General features: G+C 38.6%; 1 protein-coding gene across 1 annotated transcript in view; it reads left to right on the top strand.

The window, feature by feature from the left end:
* The window catches only part of tm9sf4 (transmembrane 9 superfamily protein member 4), a 73,770-nt gene extending 55,523 nt beyond the window's left edge, over window positions 1-18,247 (top strand). The window contains exons 12-18 of the mRNA XM_078555158.1: window positions 1,403-1,478; window positions 3,139-3,222; window positions 11,278-11,453; window positions 13,586-13,649; window positions 14,199-14,318; window positions 15,735-15,824; window positions 15,997-18,247. Coding sequence (XP_078411284.1) covers window positions 1,403-1,478; window positions 3,139-3,222; window positions 11,278-11,453; window positions 13,586-13,649; window positions 14,199-14,318; window positions 15,735-15,824; window positions 15,997-16,146 — 760 coding nt within the window. The 3' untranslated portion in view covers window positions 16,147-18,247. The remainder of the gene's footprint in view (window positions 1-1,402; window positions 1,479-3,138; window positions 3,223-11,277; window positions 11,454-13,585; window positions 13,650-14,198; window positions 14,319-15,734; window positions 15,825-15,996) is intronic.
* Window positions 18,248-19,041: the final 794 nt, after the last annotated feature.

The raw sequence follows: 19,041 nt of genomic DNA, 5'->3' as shown, positions 1-19,041 counted from the left end.
GGTAGTTAAATGGAGTTGATTTTCAAATCAGCAATGATGTGATTTAATGGCAGACTAGACTCGAAGCCGAATGGCCTACCTTTATTTCCAAGACCCTAGCAGTTGTCTCTCTTTGATAGTTCCTGCATCTAATAAAAGAAGTAAATTTGGATGTGAATTGTAGATAATATTTAATTCTTATTAAAACTACTGCAAGATTCATTTTTCTATTTTATATATGAACTGAGAATCTGTGATGACGTTGTCCATAATTATTGGAAGACCTACCTTTCAACACAGGTGGTCTTATGTAGACCTTTCATCAGAGATACACAAAATGGCTAAAAAAGCTATTGCAGGTATTGAACTAAAATGTGAAATATTCAACGCCACCTTCCTCTCTTTCAAATTTGTAGCTGTGAAATAACTAAACAGTCAGTAATTAAAACGTGCACTTGAGTTATTGGGTAACACTTTTAAAAAGAAAAGGCATGATATTTTTCAGAAGCGCATAATCCAGGATAAAGTCATAGTAGGGCTTTATCTTGTCTTAATCCTTTAAATGCATTTTAGAAAAGTTCAATTCTTAATGACTGTTCCTTCTTCCTGTAAGTACTAAGAGGTAAACAGCATCTATATGTGCAAAAAATTAAGGGAAATGGAAAAAAAAAATCTTTACAGAAGGTCGTTAGAATGTGGAATTCTGACAAAATGTTGTAGCAGAATCCATAAATTATTTTAAAAGGGAATTAGATATACTGTAACCTGTCTAGTCCAAATGCTTGGGACCAAGTCACTTTTGGATTTCAGAATTTTCTGGCTTTTCAAATGATGTTAGAATGCCCAACCATAAATGTGTGAATCGGAAAACACTGTAGATATAAATATTTACCTGAAACACAAAACAGTGATAAAACATTACAAAGCAGTTATAAAAATTGGTTTATTTATCCAAATACCATATCTTCCTTGTTTCCACTCCCAAAGTACTGTAGTAAAATGGTGCTGATGACTTTGAGGGAGCAGATGGGTCTGCTCAAAAAATTTCCAGGCAAATGGTGTTTCTGAACAATAGATTTCCGGACTGGAGAGGTTACAGTGAAGTTGCTTGATATTGAAGAATATGGAGAGAGTGAGTGAGATTAGAGTAGGTGGTTCATGAAAAGAAAAATATCGGTCGAGAGTTGATAAGTCAAATGGCATATTTTTGTGCCATGGCATTCTGATTCTATTCTTTCAAAAATCCACAACAGTTAACAAATTAATTGCTTTCAGGAAATGACTTTAATTGAACATCTGTAGAGACAGTGCAATTTTAATCATGTGCAGTAAGACCCGTATTAAAGGTTGTGAGACTGTATTTGGTAAACAGTGTACCCCTAAGCTTATCCAGCCTAATGGAAAATTTGTGTTTTCTTTTCAGGCTGTTTGGTGGTTATTTTGCAGGCCGTTTGTACCGTACTCTCAAAGGTCACCGATGGAGGAAAGGTGCTTTTTGTGTAAGTACATCACATTGTGCAGTTTTATTTGAACAAATCTTCTGAATAATTTTGGAACATGCTTGTTACTCAGGTAAATATTTGCTTCCCAATGTAAATTAACTTTAGAAGGGATATTCTTTTTAGCTATAGTTCAATTCTAATTCAGTTTATGCTTCAAAGAATAAGGGGAGAGATTTGCCAGGCTTGGTTCTTGGTATTGCTGCTTATTGATAAGTTCAGTGGTACAGGTAGGGCTATAACATGGTAGCCTTGATTTTCTGTTGCTAGCTCAGAGCCTCACAAAGTTTTAGTTAATATATTATTTCACACCTTAGAGTTGTTGGGTTAGTTTTTTTCATAGCATAGCAAGCCTTGCTATATTGGAAAAGTGTGGAGGGTGTTCCCATATTTTCCCAGTATATGCTTTTGGTGGATGAGGCCCTATGCTCATAACTGCATTTGGAAATCGGCTGTAGAACACTTCAAAATGGAATTGAAGCCTTACAAAGTTTGATATCATGAAGTCTGTTTAGAAGTTTACGGTTTCGCCCATGGGTACAGCAATTTTAGTCACTCCTGTAAGTGTTCTGAGCATCATACTTAATCATAATTCCTAACTAACATTTTGAATTGGGCCAAAATCTGCCCCCTCAGCTTTCTGTTTGGTAAAAACTGACTGACTATATTTACTATTTGGTGGAAGCGTCAGACCTATCCACTTAACCTGTACCTCTGCCTCTTCACCTTCCTCTATTCGCATCCAGAAAGGAAGATGGATTTCCCAACACAGGTGTTTATTGATTGCCAAAATATGTTAATGAGTTGCAGCCAACATATTTAGGCTTTGGCAAAGCTAGCTTACTTGTATTTTAACCACTTAATGTCTTGGTTCTTTCTTATCATTTGTCTGAGTTACACGTTGCCTTAACAGCTGCAACATTTAAAGGTAACCCCCTCACCACCAACCCCAAAAATCCTTTCTGTGCAAAATAATCATAAATATCCCAAAATACATCACAGTCTTCTGTCACCACTTTCCCCAAAGGGCACAAAATTACCTTAAATTTTAAGCTAAAAAATTGAAATCTAACTGCAGATCTTTATGGAACCATGTGAGTTATATATCTGGATAGAGATTTTACTTTATAGGAGTTATTCCAGCGATTAAAGCAGTAAAGGTAAGGATACAATGTTAATAAGTTATTTTTGAGGATTGTAGCAATATTTCTGCACTATGCCCTGCAACAAAATGTTTAGTATCTTCTCTGCTTCAGATTTAGCTTTTCAACACAGTTCCTGGCAGCCTTCTGGTCCTGTGAGGCGATGGTTTGCATCTTGGTCAGCTAGGTGTTGAACATTGCACCCACTCTGGCATCAACAAATAGTTAAGAATTAAATTTCAAATGCCCGTAGGTACTTTGCGTAGTAACTTCCTCCTATACTTTATTTACCCTGCTGCTTTAGGAAAGATGAATGCATAAAATCCAATTTACCTTTGGAGGAAAGGTCCACAGATCCAAAGATTGGGCATTTAACTGAGTGAAACAGCAAATGTATTCCACCATTGCAGTGTTGTTCTTAGCTACACTGCCTCAAAGAAACACTGGCGTTTAAAGATTTTACTGCTTTATCTGTATTTTACTCATCGATATTGATTTGTTGTCCTCCTTATTTACAGACTGCCACTCTCTATCCTAGCATTGTATTTGGATTGTGTTTTGTCCTAAATTGTTTCATTTGGGGAAAACATTCATCAGGAGCTGTAAGTATTAATATAAACACAAATTGTTAGTAATTAGAAATATTTTTTGTAGACTAGTTTAATGCATCATTGCTACAAACCAGACTTGAGCCTTGGAAAAAAAAATAGAAAGCTCTTTATCTTGTGGAGTATCTCAGAGCACACAAACAACATATATGCCCCTGCCTTGTTGTTTAGTTCATTGTAGTGCCCAGCAATTATGTTGCTCCCCTCTTCACTGTACTCCAAATCTACGAACTGCTGCAGATGATGAAATTAAAAGCAAAATAAAGGAGTCACAATTTATTTTAAACGAGTGCACAAATGTTTCATTTGTGCTTGTTTTTAATTGTAGTGAGAATAAAGGCACAGAACTGGTAGCTGGAACAAGAAAAGTAGAAGTTCTTGGTAGGACTTTCATCTGCATTCACATGGGCCTTGGGTTGAGAACTAACGCTGAGTTGTCGTCTTGGTCCCAGTGCTGCTTTGGATGCAGAAAGTTGGATTGTCTTTAGCAGTAATAACAGTCTTAATGTGACGAACAGGTTGGAGTCATACCTAGCACAAAGGAAAATGATCAGTTGCTGGAGCTCAATCATCGGAGTTCCCCAGGGTAGTGTCTTAGACCCAACCATCTTCAGCTGCTTCATCAATGACCTTCCTTCCATCATAAGGTCAGAAGTGGGGATGTTTGCTGAAGATTACACAATGTTCACCATTTCTGCCTCCTCAGGTACCACAGCAGTCCATATCCATATGCAGCAAGACCTGGACAATATTCAGGCTTGGATTAATAAATGGCAAGTGGCATTCATGCCATATAAGTGCCAGGTAATGACCATCTCCAACAAGACCATCTCCAACATCTAACTATCTCCCCTTGGCATTTAATGGTATTACCGTTGCTGAATTTATATTTACAATTTATATCAATGATTTGGATAAGGGGAGCAAAGGCATGGTAGCTAAATTTGCAGATGACACAAAAATAGGAAAGTAGGTTGTGAAGAGGATATGAGGCTGCAGACAGATATAGATAGGTTTAGTGAATGGGCAAAAATCTGGCAGATGGAGTATAATGTGGGAAAATTTGAAGTTGTTCACTTTGGCAGGAAGAATGAAAAGGCAGAATATTACTTAAATAGAGATGGACTGCAGAATTCTGAGGTGCACAGGGATTCTAGGTGTTCTATTCACAAAAAGTTAGTATACAGGTACAGCAAGTAACTAAGAAGGCAAATAGAGTTCTATCCTTTATTGCAAGAGGAATTGAACATAAAAGTTGGGACGTTATGCTTCAGTTATACAGGGTATTGATGATACCACATCTCAAATACTGTGTGCAGCTTTAGTTTCCTTATTTAAGGAAGGATGTAAATGCGTTTGAAGTGGTTCTGAGGAGGTTTACTAGATTGATACCTGGAATGAGCGGGTTGTCTTACGAGGAAAGGTTGGACAGACTGGGCTTGTTTCCACTAGAATTCAGAATATTGAGGGATGACTTGACTGAAGTATATAAGATCCTAAATGGTCTTGACAAGGTGGACATGGAAAGGATTTTTCCTCTTGTGGGTGAGCCCAGAACTACTGGGCACTGTTTTAAGATTAGCAGTTGCCTTTTTAGGACAGAAATGAGGAGAATTTTTTTCTATCGGATGGTTGTGCGATTTTGGAACTCTCTGCCTCAGAAGGTGGTGGGGGCGGGGACATTGAATATTTTTAAGGCACAGGTAGATAGATTCTTGCCAGGCAAGGGAATCAAAGGTTATCAGGGGGTAGATGGGAATGTGGAATTTCAAGCACAAACAGATCAGCCATAATCTTATTGAAAGGCGGAACAGGCTCGAGGGGCCAAATTGCCTATTTCTGCCCCTAGTTCGTATGAATCCCCGACTATCAAAATCCTGGGGGAATTACTATTGACCCAGAAACTGAACCAGCCTTATAAATACTGTGGCTACAAGAGCAGGTCCGAGGCTAGGAATTCAGTGGAGAGTAACTCGCCTCCTGACTCCCCAAAACCTGTCCACCATCTATAAGGCACAAGTCAAGAATGTGATGGAATACTTTCCACCTGCCCCGTTGAGTGCAATTCCAACAACAATCAAACTCAACACCATCCAGGACAAAGCCACTGGCTGGATCTGTACCCCAGCCGCCACCTTCAACATTCACTCCCTCCACCACCAATGCACAGTGGCAGCAGTGTGTGCCATCTACAAGATGCACTGCAGCAACTCACCGAGGCTCCTTCGACAGCACCTTCAAAGCCTGTGACCTTCACCACCTAGAATGACAAGGACAGCAGATTTATGAGAACACCACCACCTGCAAGTTCTCCTCCAAGCCACAAACCATCCTGACTTGGAACTATATCGCCATTCCTTCACTGTTGCTGGGTCAAAATCCTGGAACACCCTAACAGCACTGTGGGTACACCTACAACGGTTCAAGAAGGCAGCTCAACACCATCTTCTCAAGGGCAATTAGAGATAGGCAATAAATGCTGGCCTAGCAGCAACGTCCACATCCCGTGAATGAATAAATGAAAAATTCGAATCTTTTTGCAGCTTTAACTTAGGTATTGATTACTGATTTTAATTTAGATATTTACAAAGGAGTTCAGTTTTTATTGAAACACAGTATGTAGAAGCTGTCAATGTTCCAGAACTGTAATGGGCCATTTGTCTATTAAGCCTGCACCAGTGATTTTTTTCCACATCAGCCATTTACTCTAATCTCACTTCCCTCCTGCCCCTAATACTTCCATATTCCCCTTTCCAAGCAGCTATCTTAGTCAATTTTAATATAATTTATGCATTCAATTTCTACATTGGATTGTGGTAGAAAATCTCAGACAGAAAATTAGATAGGATTAATAAATGACCTCATTGTAAAGGAGGCTCTAGGCAATATTGATCATAACATGATAGAATTTTGCATTCAGTTTGAGGGTGAGAAGAGTAGTGTCTTCAGCTTAAATAAAGGCGGTTACAAGGTTATGAAGACAGAGTTGGCTAAAGTGGACAGGGAAAATGGGCTAAAAGGTAGTATAGTAGAGAAGCAAAGGCAGACATTTAAGGAGATATTTCATAACTCAAATATATATCCTATTGAGAAAGAAAGACTCGATGAGAAGGATGCCCTATCTAGCTAACTAAGGAAGTTAAGGATAGTATCAAATTGAATGAAATCATGTACAATACTGTGAAGATTAGTGTTAGGTCATAAGATTGGGCAAATTTTGGAAACCAGCAAAAAATGCCACAAAAAAAATGGGGCGGGGGGCGGTGGGTGGGGGGCGGAATTGGAGTTTGAAAGGAAACTAGCTAGAAATATAAAAAGACAGAGTTTACACAAGTATATATAAAGGAAATGGTCCCGGCGGATTGGAAATGAAACTGAACTATTCAAGAAAGAAGGGAGACAGAAAGCAGAAAATTAAAGGCTAGTTAGCCTAATGTCTGTCATTTGGAAAATGCTTGAATCCATTATTAAGAAGGAAATAGGACATTTAGAAAATCATAATACAATCAGGCAGAGTCAATATGGTTTTATGAAAGGGAAATTGTGCTTCATTGATTTATTAGAGTTTTTTGAGGAAGTACAAGCAGGGTGGATAATGGGAACTGATAGAGAAGGTGTATTTGGATTTCCGAAAGGAATTCAATATGGTGCCACGTAAAAGCTTACTACCCAAGCATGTGGCGTTGGGGTATCATATTAACATGGATAGAGGATTGGTTAGCTAACAGAAAGCAGAGTCAGGATAAGTGCAACTAATTGCCACCAGGATCAGTGCTGGGGCCTCAACTATTTACGATCTATACTAATGACTTGGATGAGTGCATGGTAGCTAAATTTGCTGATGATACAAAGATAGGTAGGAAAGCAAGTTGTGAAGAGAACACAGAGTCTGCAAAGGGTAATGGATATTTTAAATGAGAGAGAAAACATTTGCCAGATGGAGAATAATGCAGAAAAATGTGAGCTTGTCCACTTTGGCAGGATGAATGGAAAAGCAGAGGTGAAAAGCAGAATATTATTTAAATGGGAGGAGAATGCAGGAACCTGTTGTACAGAGGGATCTAGGTGCCCTGGTACATGAATCACAAAATGCTTGCATGCAGAGAAGGTTTACTTGGCTATTTCCTGGGGTAAAGGTGTTATGAGGAAAGGGTTGAGCAGGTTAGGCCTATACTCATTGGAATTTAGAAGAATGGGAGATGATCTTATTGAAACGTAAGATTCTGAGGGGGCTTGACAGGGTGGATGCAGAAGGATAGTTCCTCTAGTGGGGGTGTCTAGAACTAGGGGCACAGTTTAAAAATAAAAGATATCCCATTTAAGACGGAGTTAAAGAAGAATATTTTCTGAGTGTCACTCCCCAGCGAGTAGTGGAAGATGCATCAAGGCTGTTCAAGACTGAGTTAGAGAGATTTCTGATCGACAAGGGAGTGGAGGGGTATGAGGGACAAACAGGAAAGTGGAATTGAAGCCACAATCAGATCAGCCATGATCTTATTGAATGCCGGAGCAGGCTCAAGGTGCTGAATGGCCTACTCCTCCTATTTCTTATGATCTTATAACCTCTTACTGTGTAAAGGATTTTCTCTAGCCCAACTCCTTTAATTATTTTTGTGATTATCTCAAATTGTACTTGCAAGCAGAAAGAACTTCAGCATGTCCCAACCAGTGAATTGTGTTTGAAGAGCAGTGATTGTTGTAATGTGGTGAAATGCTGCAGCCAAATTGTGCACAGGGAGGTCCCATGGAAAGCAATTAAATAAATAATGTTCTGCTTAAGGTATAAATATTGGCCAGGTCAAGCAGAACTCTCCTGCTCTTAGGAAAGTGATGTACGGTCTTGTGTATACCTGAGAAGGCAGACAGAAATTGGTTTAACATATCATTGAAAGACAGATAGTGTAGATTTTTTTTTAATTGTTCATGGGATGTGGACATCTCTGTCAAAGCCAGCATTTATTGCCCATCCCTAAATGCCGTTGAGAAGGTGGTGGTGAGCTGCCGCCTTGAAATGTTGCAGCCCATGTGGTGTAGGTACAGTGCTGTTAGGAAAAGAGTTCCAGGATTTTGACTAAGCGACAGTGAAGGAATGGTGATGGCCTGTGGTTTGGAGAGGAACTTGCAGATGGTGGTGTTCCCGTGCATTTGATGCCCTTGTCCTTCTGGGTGGTAGGAGTCATGGGTTTGGAAGGTGCTGACGAAAGAGCCTTGGTGAGTTGCTGCAGTGCATCTTGTAGATGGTACACACTGCTGCCACTGTGCTTCAGTGTTGGAGGGAGTGAATGTTGAAGGCAGTGGATGGGGTGCCAATCAAGCAGGCTGTTTTGTCCTGGATGGTGTCAAGCTTCTCGAATGTTGTTGGAGCTGCACTCATCCAGGTAAGTGGAGAGTATCCCATTGCACTCCTGACTTGTGCTTTGTAGATGGTGGACAGGCTTTGAGGAGTCCAGAAGTGAGTTACCCTCTGCAGAATTCCCAGCCTCGGACCTGTTCTTTGGCCACAGCATTTATATGGCTGGTCCAATTCAGTTTCTGCTTATTGTTAACCCCCAGGATGTTGATAATCAGGATCCAGCGTTGGTAATGCTATTGAATGTCATGGGGAGATGATTAGATTCTCTCTTGTTGGAGAGTTGCCTGGCACATGTGTGGCACCAATGTTACTTACCACTTATCAGCCCAAGTCTGGATGTTGTCCAGGTCTTGCTGTATATAGACATGGACTGCTTCAATATTTGAGGAGTCGCAAGTGGTGCTGAACATTGTGCAATCATCAGCGAACATCCTCACTTCTGACCTTATGATGGAGGGAAGATCATTGATGAAGCAGGTGCAGAAAGTTTGGCCTAGGACACTACACTGAGGAACTCCTGCAGTGATATCCCAGAATTGAAATGGTTGACCTCCAGCAATCACAATCATCTTCCTTTGTTCTAGGTATGATTCCAACCAGTGGAGAGTTTTCCCCATGATTCCCATTGATTTCAGTTTTGCTAGGGCTCCTTGATGCTACACTTGGTCAAATGCTGCCTTGATGTCAAGGGCAGTCACTCTGACCTCGCCTCAAGTTCAGCTGTTTTGCTCATGTTTGAACCAAGATTGTAAAGAGGTCAGGAGCTAAGTGACCCTGATGGAACCCAAACTGACCGTCCGTGAGCAGGTTATTGCTGAGTAAGTGCTGCTTGATAGCCCTGTCGACGATATCTTCCATCAGTTTGTTGATGCTTGAGAGTAGACTGGTGAGATGGTAATTGGTTACGTTGGATTAGTTCTGCTGTTTGTAGACAGGAAATAACTGGGCACTTTTCCACGTGGCTGGGTAGATGTCAGTGTTGTAGCTGTACTGGAACAGCTTGGCTAGGAGCATGGCTAGCTCTGGAGCCCAAGTCTTCATTATTATTGCTGGAATGTTGTCAGGGCCCATAGCCTTTGCATTATCCTGTGCCTTCAGCCATTTCTTGACATCACATAGATTCAGTCGAATTAGCTGAAGCCTGGCATCTGTGCTGCCTGGGACATCAGGAGGAGGTTGAGATGGATCATCCATTTGGCACTTCTGGTTGAAGACGGTTACAGATGCTTCAGCCTTGTCTTTTGCACTGATGTGCTGGGCTCCCCATCATTGAGGATGGGGATATTTGTGGAGCCTCTTCCACCTGTAGTTGTTTAATTATCCACCACCTTTCATGACTGGATGCGGCAGAGCTGCAGAGCTTAGATCTGATCTATTGATTGTGGGAGCACTTAGCTTTATTGCATGTTACTTGGCACTTCATTTTTAGGTATGTCTGGTGCTGCTCCTGGCATGCCATCCTGCATTCTTCATTGAACGAGGTTTGATCCCCTGGCTTGATGATAATGGTAGCGTGGGGAATATGCCAGGCCTTGAGGTTATGGCTTGGGGTACAATGCACTTCTACTGCTGCAGATGGCCCACAGCACTTCATGGGTGCCCAGTTTTGAGTTGCTTGACCTGTTTGAAATCTGTCCCATTTAGCACAGTGGTAGTGTCACACAACACGATGTAAGGTATCTCAATGTGAAGGCAGGACTTTGCCTCCACAAGGACTGTGTGGTGGTCACTCCTACCAATTTTGTCATGGACAGATGCATCTGTGACAGGTAGATTGGTCAGGGCAAGAGTAGGTTTTTCTCTCTTGGTTCCCTCAACACCTCCCACAGATCCAGTCTAGCAGCTATGCCCTTCAGGACTCATAGGGTGACACTTGAGTGCACTACAATATTATGAGCTCATGTCTCTGACTGGGGTTTGTCTCTCTGACCTGGCTCAGAGGTTTCTGCTTCTGCTTTAGTTGTGTTGCCATCACAAGCTAATTTCTGTATTCCGTCAACATTAATATCAGGAAGATTCCTTGTATCCATAATACACAAGTTACAAAAGATTTATTTTGCTGAAGGAGGGGGTGGTCGAGACACTCGAGTCGGACGGCAGGGAAAAAAGGCACCAGAATGAGCCGAGGCTGACACCTAAGCAATAGTATTTTTAATATTAACCACCATCACCACCTGCTGAAAGAGAAATTTAGAGGACAGATTTGTTGTACTATCTGTGAACACCAATTTGTCATTTCTATAAAATCTCAAACTCTGGATTCCTTTAGAAAATGGATATAATGGGACTTCTGTTCTTGGGTACATGTGTAACTTAAGTATGAAATACATTGCAACACAATACTTGCTGTGATTTGAAGATATTCAGAGGGGTGTGTACTATGTTTTCAGATGCAGCTTGAATTTGTGATATGACCTTTTGACCGTACTTTTGATTCCTTAGCAGCAGAATCAGCTCAGAAGTTTCACAGTTGAATGCTGAAGTTAAACTTTAATTGCTGAATTTCGGTAACTGGGCCGTAGCATAGTTTTACAAGCTTACACTTTACATAAAGAGAACCTTACAAACTGATTATTTTTTCTTCTAATCACAATTGATCAAGCACTTTGATTTCTAAAATGTGATTTCTCCACAGTTTGCTGAGATTTTGATGAACTTTTTAGCTAACTATTGATGCTTTTTTGTATTTTTTAAAGGTTCCTTTTCCTACAATGTTGGCTCTTCTCTGCATGTGGTTTGGTATCTCCCTCCCTTTAGTATACCTTGGCTATTATTTTGGTTTTCGAAAGCAACCATATGACAACCCTGTGCGCACCAATCAAATACCACGTCAGGTCCCTGAACAGAGATGGTACATGAACAAATTTGTTGGGTAAGTTACAGATTATCAGTGCACATTCAAGGCATTGTGAAATTCATGTCTATCTTTTAACTTCCTGACATCAGAAATTATTTCATATAACATTTTTTATGCTGAAATGTTGTGGTCAAAATTTACTTTGATTGAAGTTGGATTTTATCCTTGCATAAGACTCCCAAACATAATGCTTTTAGTCATCATGGTGGAGGGCATCCAGTGCACTTGAGTGTGTTTGCTCAAACTGATGTGTGAAACAGATGCACAAATAAAACCATGCTTGCAGGGTATCTCAACAATACCACTAAAAGGAAAAAAAAACCTTTGGTGCAGCGCACTTGTAAAATATTAGCTGCATACTGACATTTGGTAGTGACATAGGAACCAGAGTAGGTCATTCAATCACTTCGGCCTGTTCCATCATTCAGTTAGATCATGGCTGCTCTGTATTTCAACTCCCTTTACTTGCCATTGCTCCATAATCCTTGAAGTCCTTATCTAACAAAAGTCGATCAGTTTTCGTCTTGAAAAATTAATTGTCCTGGTATTCAGAGCTTTTTGAGCAGAAAGTTTCAGATTTGCACTAATCCTTTGTGAAAACTGCTTCCTGATTTCACTTCTAAAGGGTCTAGCTCTAATTTTAAGGTTATGCCCCCTGGTTCTGGGTTCCCTCAAGTTTCTTTGTATAGGTACCCTATTGAATGTCTTTATCATTTTATTCATTTGGATTAGATCATACCCCAAACTTCTAAACTTTCTGTTTGTAAAAGGAATTCAGACAACTTTTTGCAACTTTTCTTCACAGTTTATCGCTTTAAGTCCCAGTGCCATCCTGATTTAATCTGTGCTGTACCTCGGCAACATCAATACACCTTTCATGAGGTTTGGTGCCCAAGACTGAATACAGTGTACCGAATGGTCTCTAACCAAGGTTCCGTACAACTGAAACTTCACTTTTTCACACTTGTATTCCAACCCTCTTGAGCTAAAGGCCAACATTCTATTAGCCTTTTAACTAGTTTTTTGCACCTTTTGACATTTAAATCCCTTTGCAGCTCCACAGCTTCTAGGCTCTCGTGCTTAAAAAATATTCCAATTTGTCTCTCTTTATTCCACAGTAAATCTTCTTGCACCTCCATAAGTTGAATGCCATCTGCCAGTTTTGTCCAGTCAGTTATTCTGTCTATACCCCTTTGTAGCTTCCCTGCTTTATAGCATTTTATATCTTAAAGATGGTGCTCCAAAAAGTGCTATCACTCGTAACTCAAACTTAGACCAATACTGAGATAAATCTACTGCAGAAGGAGAGATTGCAGAGTATATGGTCAGAACATCAGAGGAATTCGGCTCCAGATAAAGAACCTCTGCATTTGCCAACTGTTGCAAGTAGGCTCGAGTTACACTGCATGTTGCAATCCTTCTGGAATTTGTTTTTATTCATTCTCAGGAAATGGCAAGGCGGACATTTATTGCCCACTAGTAGTTGCTCCAAGTAGGTGATGGTGGTTCACATTTAGCAGTTTCACTGTACAAATGTTGGAAACACTCAACAGGCTAGTGAGTATCTGTGGAGAGAACATATTTGTTAATAAACACTTGAATTAATTTGCATGTTTTCTTCACAGATCCTGACCTGTTGAATGTTTCTCGCATTTTCCTCACTTTGTTACAGATTTCAAACCCTGCAGTTTTTTTTGTTCCCAGTTACAATAGTATACTAATGCATGTGTTTCAATCATAGAATGTTAAGACACAGACAGGATATTCACCCCAGCAAGTATTAGGTCGGTGTGTTTCTCCACATTAGTCAACTAGTCTAATCCCAATCTCCTGCTTGCTCCCCATTACCTTTTTAATAATTAGTTTTTTTTCAAGCAGCTATCTAATTCCATTTTAAAAGAATTTTATAAGCTCTGCTTTAGCAATGATTTATGACAGAGAATTCCACATTACATAGATCTGTATGGGAGGAAAGTTGTAGCCATCACTTTAATTTTAAATTTTACGTTCTCGTGTTTTTCTTTTGCCCAACAATGCAATCAACTTAACATTACCTTTGTCATAACCCTTAATGATAATGACCTCAATCAAATTGTTGTATTTGTGTTTCTGCACCATTGCCTGATTTTACTAACTTGTATTTGCAGAATTCTTATGGCTGGTATCCTGCCATTTGGTGCCATGTTTATTGAGTTGTTCTTTATTTTCAGTGTAAGTAAATCTAATAAATTATTTTTTAATCAATATTAGTTCTTTCGCTGGAGTTACTTACTGATAACCATTTCCCTACCTTTTGTATACCTTTTTATTTGTTCTTTTCAAATATTTATTTAATTCCCCTTTTCATTATGTATTTTTATAGCTGCTATTTTAGTACCCGTTCAAATAACACAAACTACTAATTTCTTTCTTTGTCCTATTGACATTCCTGAGTTTATGTCCTCTTGTTACCTATTCACAAACCCATGGAAATTATTTTTCATTGATGCACCATTTTAAAACCATTCATAATTTTGCGAGCCTCTATTAGATTCCCCTCAGTATTTACAATAGAAGTAAAACATACCTGTTGACCCAATTTTTATCTCTCAATACTATTTTTGCAAATATTTGAAATTATTGCAGCCATTTAAACGTGGCTTTCCTAACCAGAAATTGGTGCTTTAATTAACTGCCAGCCAAACTAAATTAATAACCAGAAGAATTGTCATTATTCAACAATAGTTTGATTTAAATTAAAACCTTTTTTTCTGTTTGCAGGCAATTTGGGAAAACCAGTTCTACTATCTCTTTGGATTCTTATTTTTGGTATTTATTATCCTGGTTGTGTCATGTTCTCAAATCAGCATTGTCATGGTTTACTTTCAACTTTGTGCAGAGGTATGATCAGATATAGATATTCCATTACATGACTGTCATAATTTTCATTTTGTGTGTTAAAACCTGGTTTCAAATAAGAAGGAAGTTAGAAGATCCTTTCACTTGGTATCAAGAGAAACTGCAATCCACTATTTTAGTTTTGCAGTTTCCCCTCTCCCAAAAGTGTTTGGTTGCTCACTGAGTCCAAGCTTCCATGCCTCCCTCCAATGCCATATAACTTAAATGGCCATTATTTATCTATGAGCATTAATGGAGAATAACATGAGGTTATAGACTGGGGCGTCATCATGGATTAAGCACTATCCTGCTTATGCCTAGTGTCACACACATCTACTTTCAGCAGAAATAGTTGTAGTTGGGATTAGCAACCTTAGACAATTTGCCCCTTCCTAACCTGTGAGTGCGAAAGTCAGCTACAGTTGTGGAGCTATGACTTAGACCAGCTAACTCTGCACGTCCTAGGAATCGAACAAATCTGGGAACTGTACGGCTCAGTTACTTGCTGGATAAACTCAGCTATTAGGAGCTCAATCTACATTTAATTACTAATGGATAAATGTGAATCAATCATTCACAATCGCATCTTTAATGTGACAAGCAGACATCTGATTAGTAAAAAAACTTACCTGAGTAAGTTATCATCATGGCTGAAAGCAGGGACCAGCTAAAGAGATTAGATTTGCTACACTGGCATTTTTACTTTCATTAAATCCTTTGTTTTCTTTCTCCCACCTCTCCTTATTTCTTAAAGGAGTCAAGTTATACTAGAATCTGATTCCACCACTGTCTGCAGCCCACTGGTGGCTTGCCTAAGTGACCATTGTTTTTGTGTGAGTTAAGACAGTGAGTGTTGGCAGGCTCGGGTGTGGGAGTCATCATAACAAACCCAGTTCTGCTCTCATCCAAAAGTTATACACGAAAGGGGACACTATATAGCAGTCATTTCCCTATTTGCTTATTCAGTCCCTACCTCACCGCCTCATCCCCAATCAAGAGGCTGAGGCCAAATGCACCTTTATTGAAGTCAGATGCTACGTGCACTGGGATCAGATCTGGGACTTTCTTGGTCTGTACTGTAAGTTTGATACTGTGGAGTAAGGATCACTTTGAGTGATTCCCAATGGGAAAGGACTTGACTAGATGCAGCATTAGGGTAATGGCAGCCCTTTTTGCTGATACTGAAAACAAACTGCCAGAAGAGTGAGTGTCAGATTTGACACTCATTTCTTTCATATCAAATTTAGCATTAGTAGAATACTCCTGAGATGGTATCAGATTTATTTTGACGAAATGTCTAGTTGGGAAAGTCTTAGGATGAACACAAAACTTGAAGTTTCTGTTGGGTTTGTACTTATTGAAGAAAGCTTTTGTTTTAGTTCTAATGAAAACATTAACTTCTTTCCCTTGACATTTCAGGATTATAGATGGTGGTGGAGAACGTTCTTGGTGTCTGGCGGATCAGCATTTTATGTGCTTGTTTATGCCATATTTTATTTTGTTAATAAGGTATGAATGACAAAATAAAACCTGATTTAATTCGGTATTTTTTGATTTTGATAAACTTTGAATTTGCTGATGCACAGTTTCAGGATATATGTTTTGAAAACCTTTTACAGTTTATTTTTTTGGCACTGCAATTCAAAACTATTAATTTAAGAAAAACTTTATTCTTTTCTAGTTGGATATTGTGGAATTCATCCCATCATTGTTGTATTTTGGCTACACAACTCTGATGGTGCTTTCTTTCTGGCTGCTAACTGGAACTATTGGATTCTATGCTGCATACATGTTCATACGAAAAATCTACGCTGCTGTAAAAATAGACTGAAAAGACCAGCAACACGTGGAGTTCATGTAGATGATGGATCTTCTAACTGTAAATGTTAATGGACATGTTGGCAAGCACCTCTTGATTCCGAAGAATATAATTTTGAAAAATTCCTTCAATTTAGGTATGATTGCACAGTGTTCACTTTTGGAGCGATGAGGCAACAATATTGGGGTTCTTAAAAGGAAATTTTTATATGCCAATTTTGTTTCAAAAACAAATGCCCTTTTTGGATAATAAAATATTTAGGCTGCTACATAGGCATTAATTATAGAAAGCATTCCCACCTTTGTTCCAATATGTCATTGTGAGTATTTTACATCAAGAATTAAATGAGCTTTTACCTACTTTATCACATGTGTTATTGTGCCAGACACTTTAAAAAAAAATCTATTACTGGAAATATTTGTTGCCTCTTCAGCAGTTGTATCTTAAAAGTTCAACCATTTGCAGTTAAGCTGGATGTGGAAATTTTGATGTACAAATGCAACTAACAGATTTAAAGCTAGAGCCAATTCACAAAGAGGGGTCCATAGAATGTCTATTGAGTGCCATTGATCAGAGAAATTCATTGGTTGTACTTTCTACGCAGCTCCATTAAGCAGGAAAAGATGATCTTTTTAAAAAGAGGTGTAGAATACTGGTAGCTGAAGAAGCAGCAGAGTGACTTACTTAAGTATATTTGTAAACAGGCAATGCCTATTCTATTTGAATACTTTGAAGGAAGCTGACTCGCTCACAGAAAGTAATGTTATGGGAATATGATGCCTAGAATTTGGTTGTGAGTTTTGATTGATGGATTTCCCACTCCTAACATTTACACAGTACGTTGAAGAGTACCTTGTCTGAACACATTTGTTACTATAATTACAGTTGGGCCAAACAACTGAAGTGGACTATACACCAAAAAGCTGATTACACTTATTTGTTCAGATGTAAATAGAGCAAGGTTTTTTTTTTTGTTTTTTAAATGTTTCTTTTTGAAGTAATTAAATAAAAACCATGTAAACAGGAACCTTCTAATGGAAGCCTTTAAATCACTATAGGTGCAGAATCAAAACTGCTGCAGATTTGTGGGTTCTAAAATGCAGAAGTGTGGTTTAGTAAGAGTTTGAAATCGCCTGTACTGTACTGACTAATGTTTTGGATTGGACCTCAATTTACTGAGGCTGTTGTGCATTTTTAGATATGAATATATATAGGCATAGCTGCAAAAATCCAGTAGAAATATTAAAGTATTACCAAAGCCTGACCGACTTTGTTGTTTTCTATCACTTCCTTTATGGTTTATGTGAATGGCTCATAATTAAAGCACTGAAGAACTGCATTCAGAACAAACATGTTGCACTTTGTTGTCTGTATGCAGTGCATGTGCAATACAGATAGAGCAGTTTGTTCTTTATTTTAAATACTTCATAGCTCTGATCTAAACTGGCTTTTTGCATTGTGTTCTTATTTTTTTCTTGAGCCCTTTTTAAATTAAGACCAAATATGCATTTTGTTTGGCCTCAAAATTTGGAAATGCAGGAAGAATAGACATCATAAAAGCCTCTTATTTGTATCTGGACCTGTGATGAAGATGGATGAGAAAATGAAAACAATAAGAAAAGAAATGGAACAATTACCTAAGTGGCTGCCACCATGATTCTATTTACTAGTCTACTGATGAAACATTACAAAATACAACATTGACTTCAATCGGTACAGACACATCCGAGTCTTTGGCTGTTCAATATATAATAAACCTGTTGATTTGCTTTTCTGTACATTTTTCTCTAACAATAGTGGTAATATAGTCCTTGAGGGGGGGAAGGGGTGATATGAAGTTTACTGTGATTTAAATTTTAAGTTTTGTACATTTCTAAATATTTAAATACTCCTTTTTTGAAATTCTGCATTAGATTCTTTTTTTCCTCCGTGGTTTCATGGGATCCAATTAATTTGTGTGTGACTTTCATGCAATGGTGTAAATAAAAGCAGTTTTGTACTTTTGCTTTTTGGTCATAGGCACTGTATGGACTGATTATGTAATTGTTTCAAAAGGCATGTTACTCTTTATATAATGTCCAGTATAAAATAAAGTATGTAAAACTTTCCTTTATACATTGTGCAGTGGTGTGACTTATATTTTTTTCATGTAATTCATCAGTTTTAAATAAGAAGAAAATTGTATGAAGCTTGTATATTTTAGTAAATATCGGAGTAAAATATGCTTATGCACTTATCACTTTCTGGGTTTAGACAAGGTACATATTTCCCTAAAGCTAATATGTGTTTAGCCCATTACAGTGAAAACTTAATCCTGTTGTCTTCCAGCCACAAAACTGTGTTTTTGTTTCTGGCAACTATTGGTCAACATAGTAAAAATTGTTTTCGGATAGGGAAGTATAGCGTGGAACAAATTTTAATTCAACAATTAGAATATTGTTTGTCTGAGACGTAGGAATGTCTGTCACTCAGTCATTGTTTAATGGGTGAGTTTGGTTTGTTCTTGGCATGCATTTAGATGTGTCACTACAGAAAACTGAAGCATTTCATTTTGGATCACTTGCTATCTCAGAGCTGTCATGAGGAAGCTGGAAACAATGGGAATTCATGCCCAAATACTAAGATTTCATCTGGAATGTGTACTGCATCTCCAAGATCTATGTCATGTAGATGGAAGAATTGCTGAAACCATTTCTCAAGAGACGAACAAAGCAAGGTTATATGCTCATTGTGCATCTCTCCAGCTGGAACTGTCTACTCCAATCTCATTTTGCTGCCCTTTCCCTCTATCTTTTCATATTTCTCAAATACTTAACAAATCCCTTTTAACAGATTTGTTGAAGCCCATGAAATAAAAGGGACAGTGGCAACATGGATATAAGGTTGGCTGAGCAATAGGAAACAGAA

This window comes from Cetorhinus maximus, chromosome 13 (assembly GCF_964194155.1).
Source record: "Cetorhinus maximus chromosome 13, sCetMax3.hap1.1, whole genome shotgun sequence".
NCBI classification, from domain to species: Eukaryota; Metazoa; Chordata; class Chondrichthyes; order Lamniformes; family Cetorhinidae; genus Cetorhinus; species Cetorhinus maximus.
The sequence above is the reverse complement of the archived record's forward strand: the minus strand, read 5'-3'. Positions and strand labels throughout refer to the sequence as shown.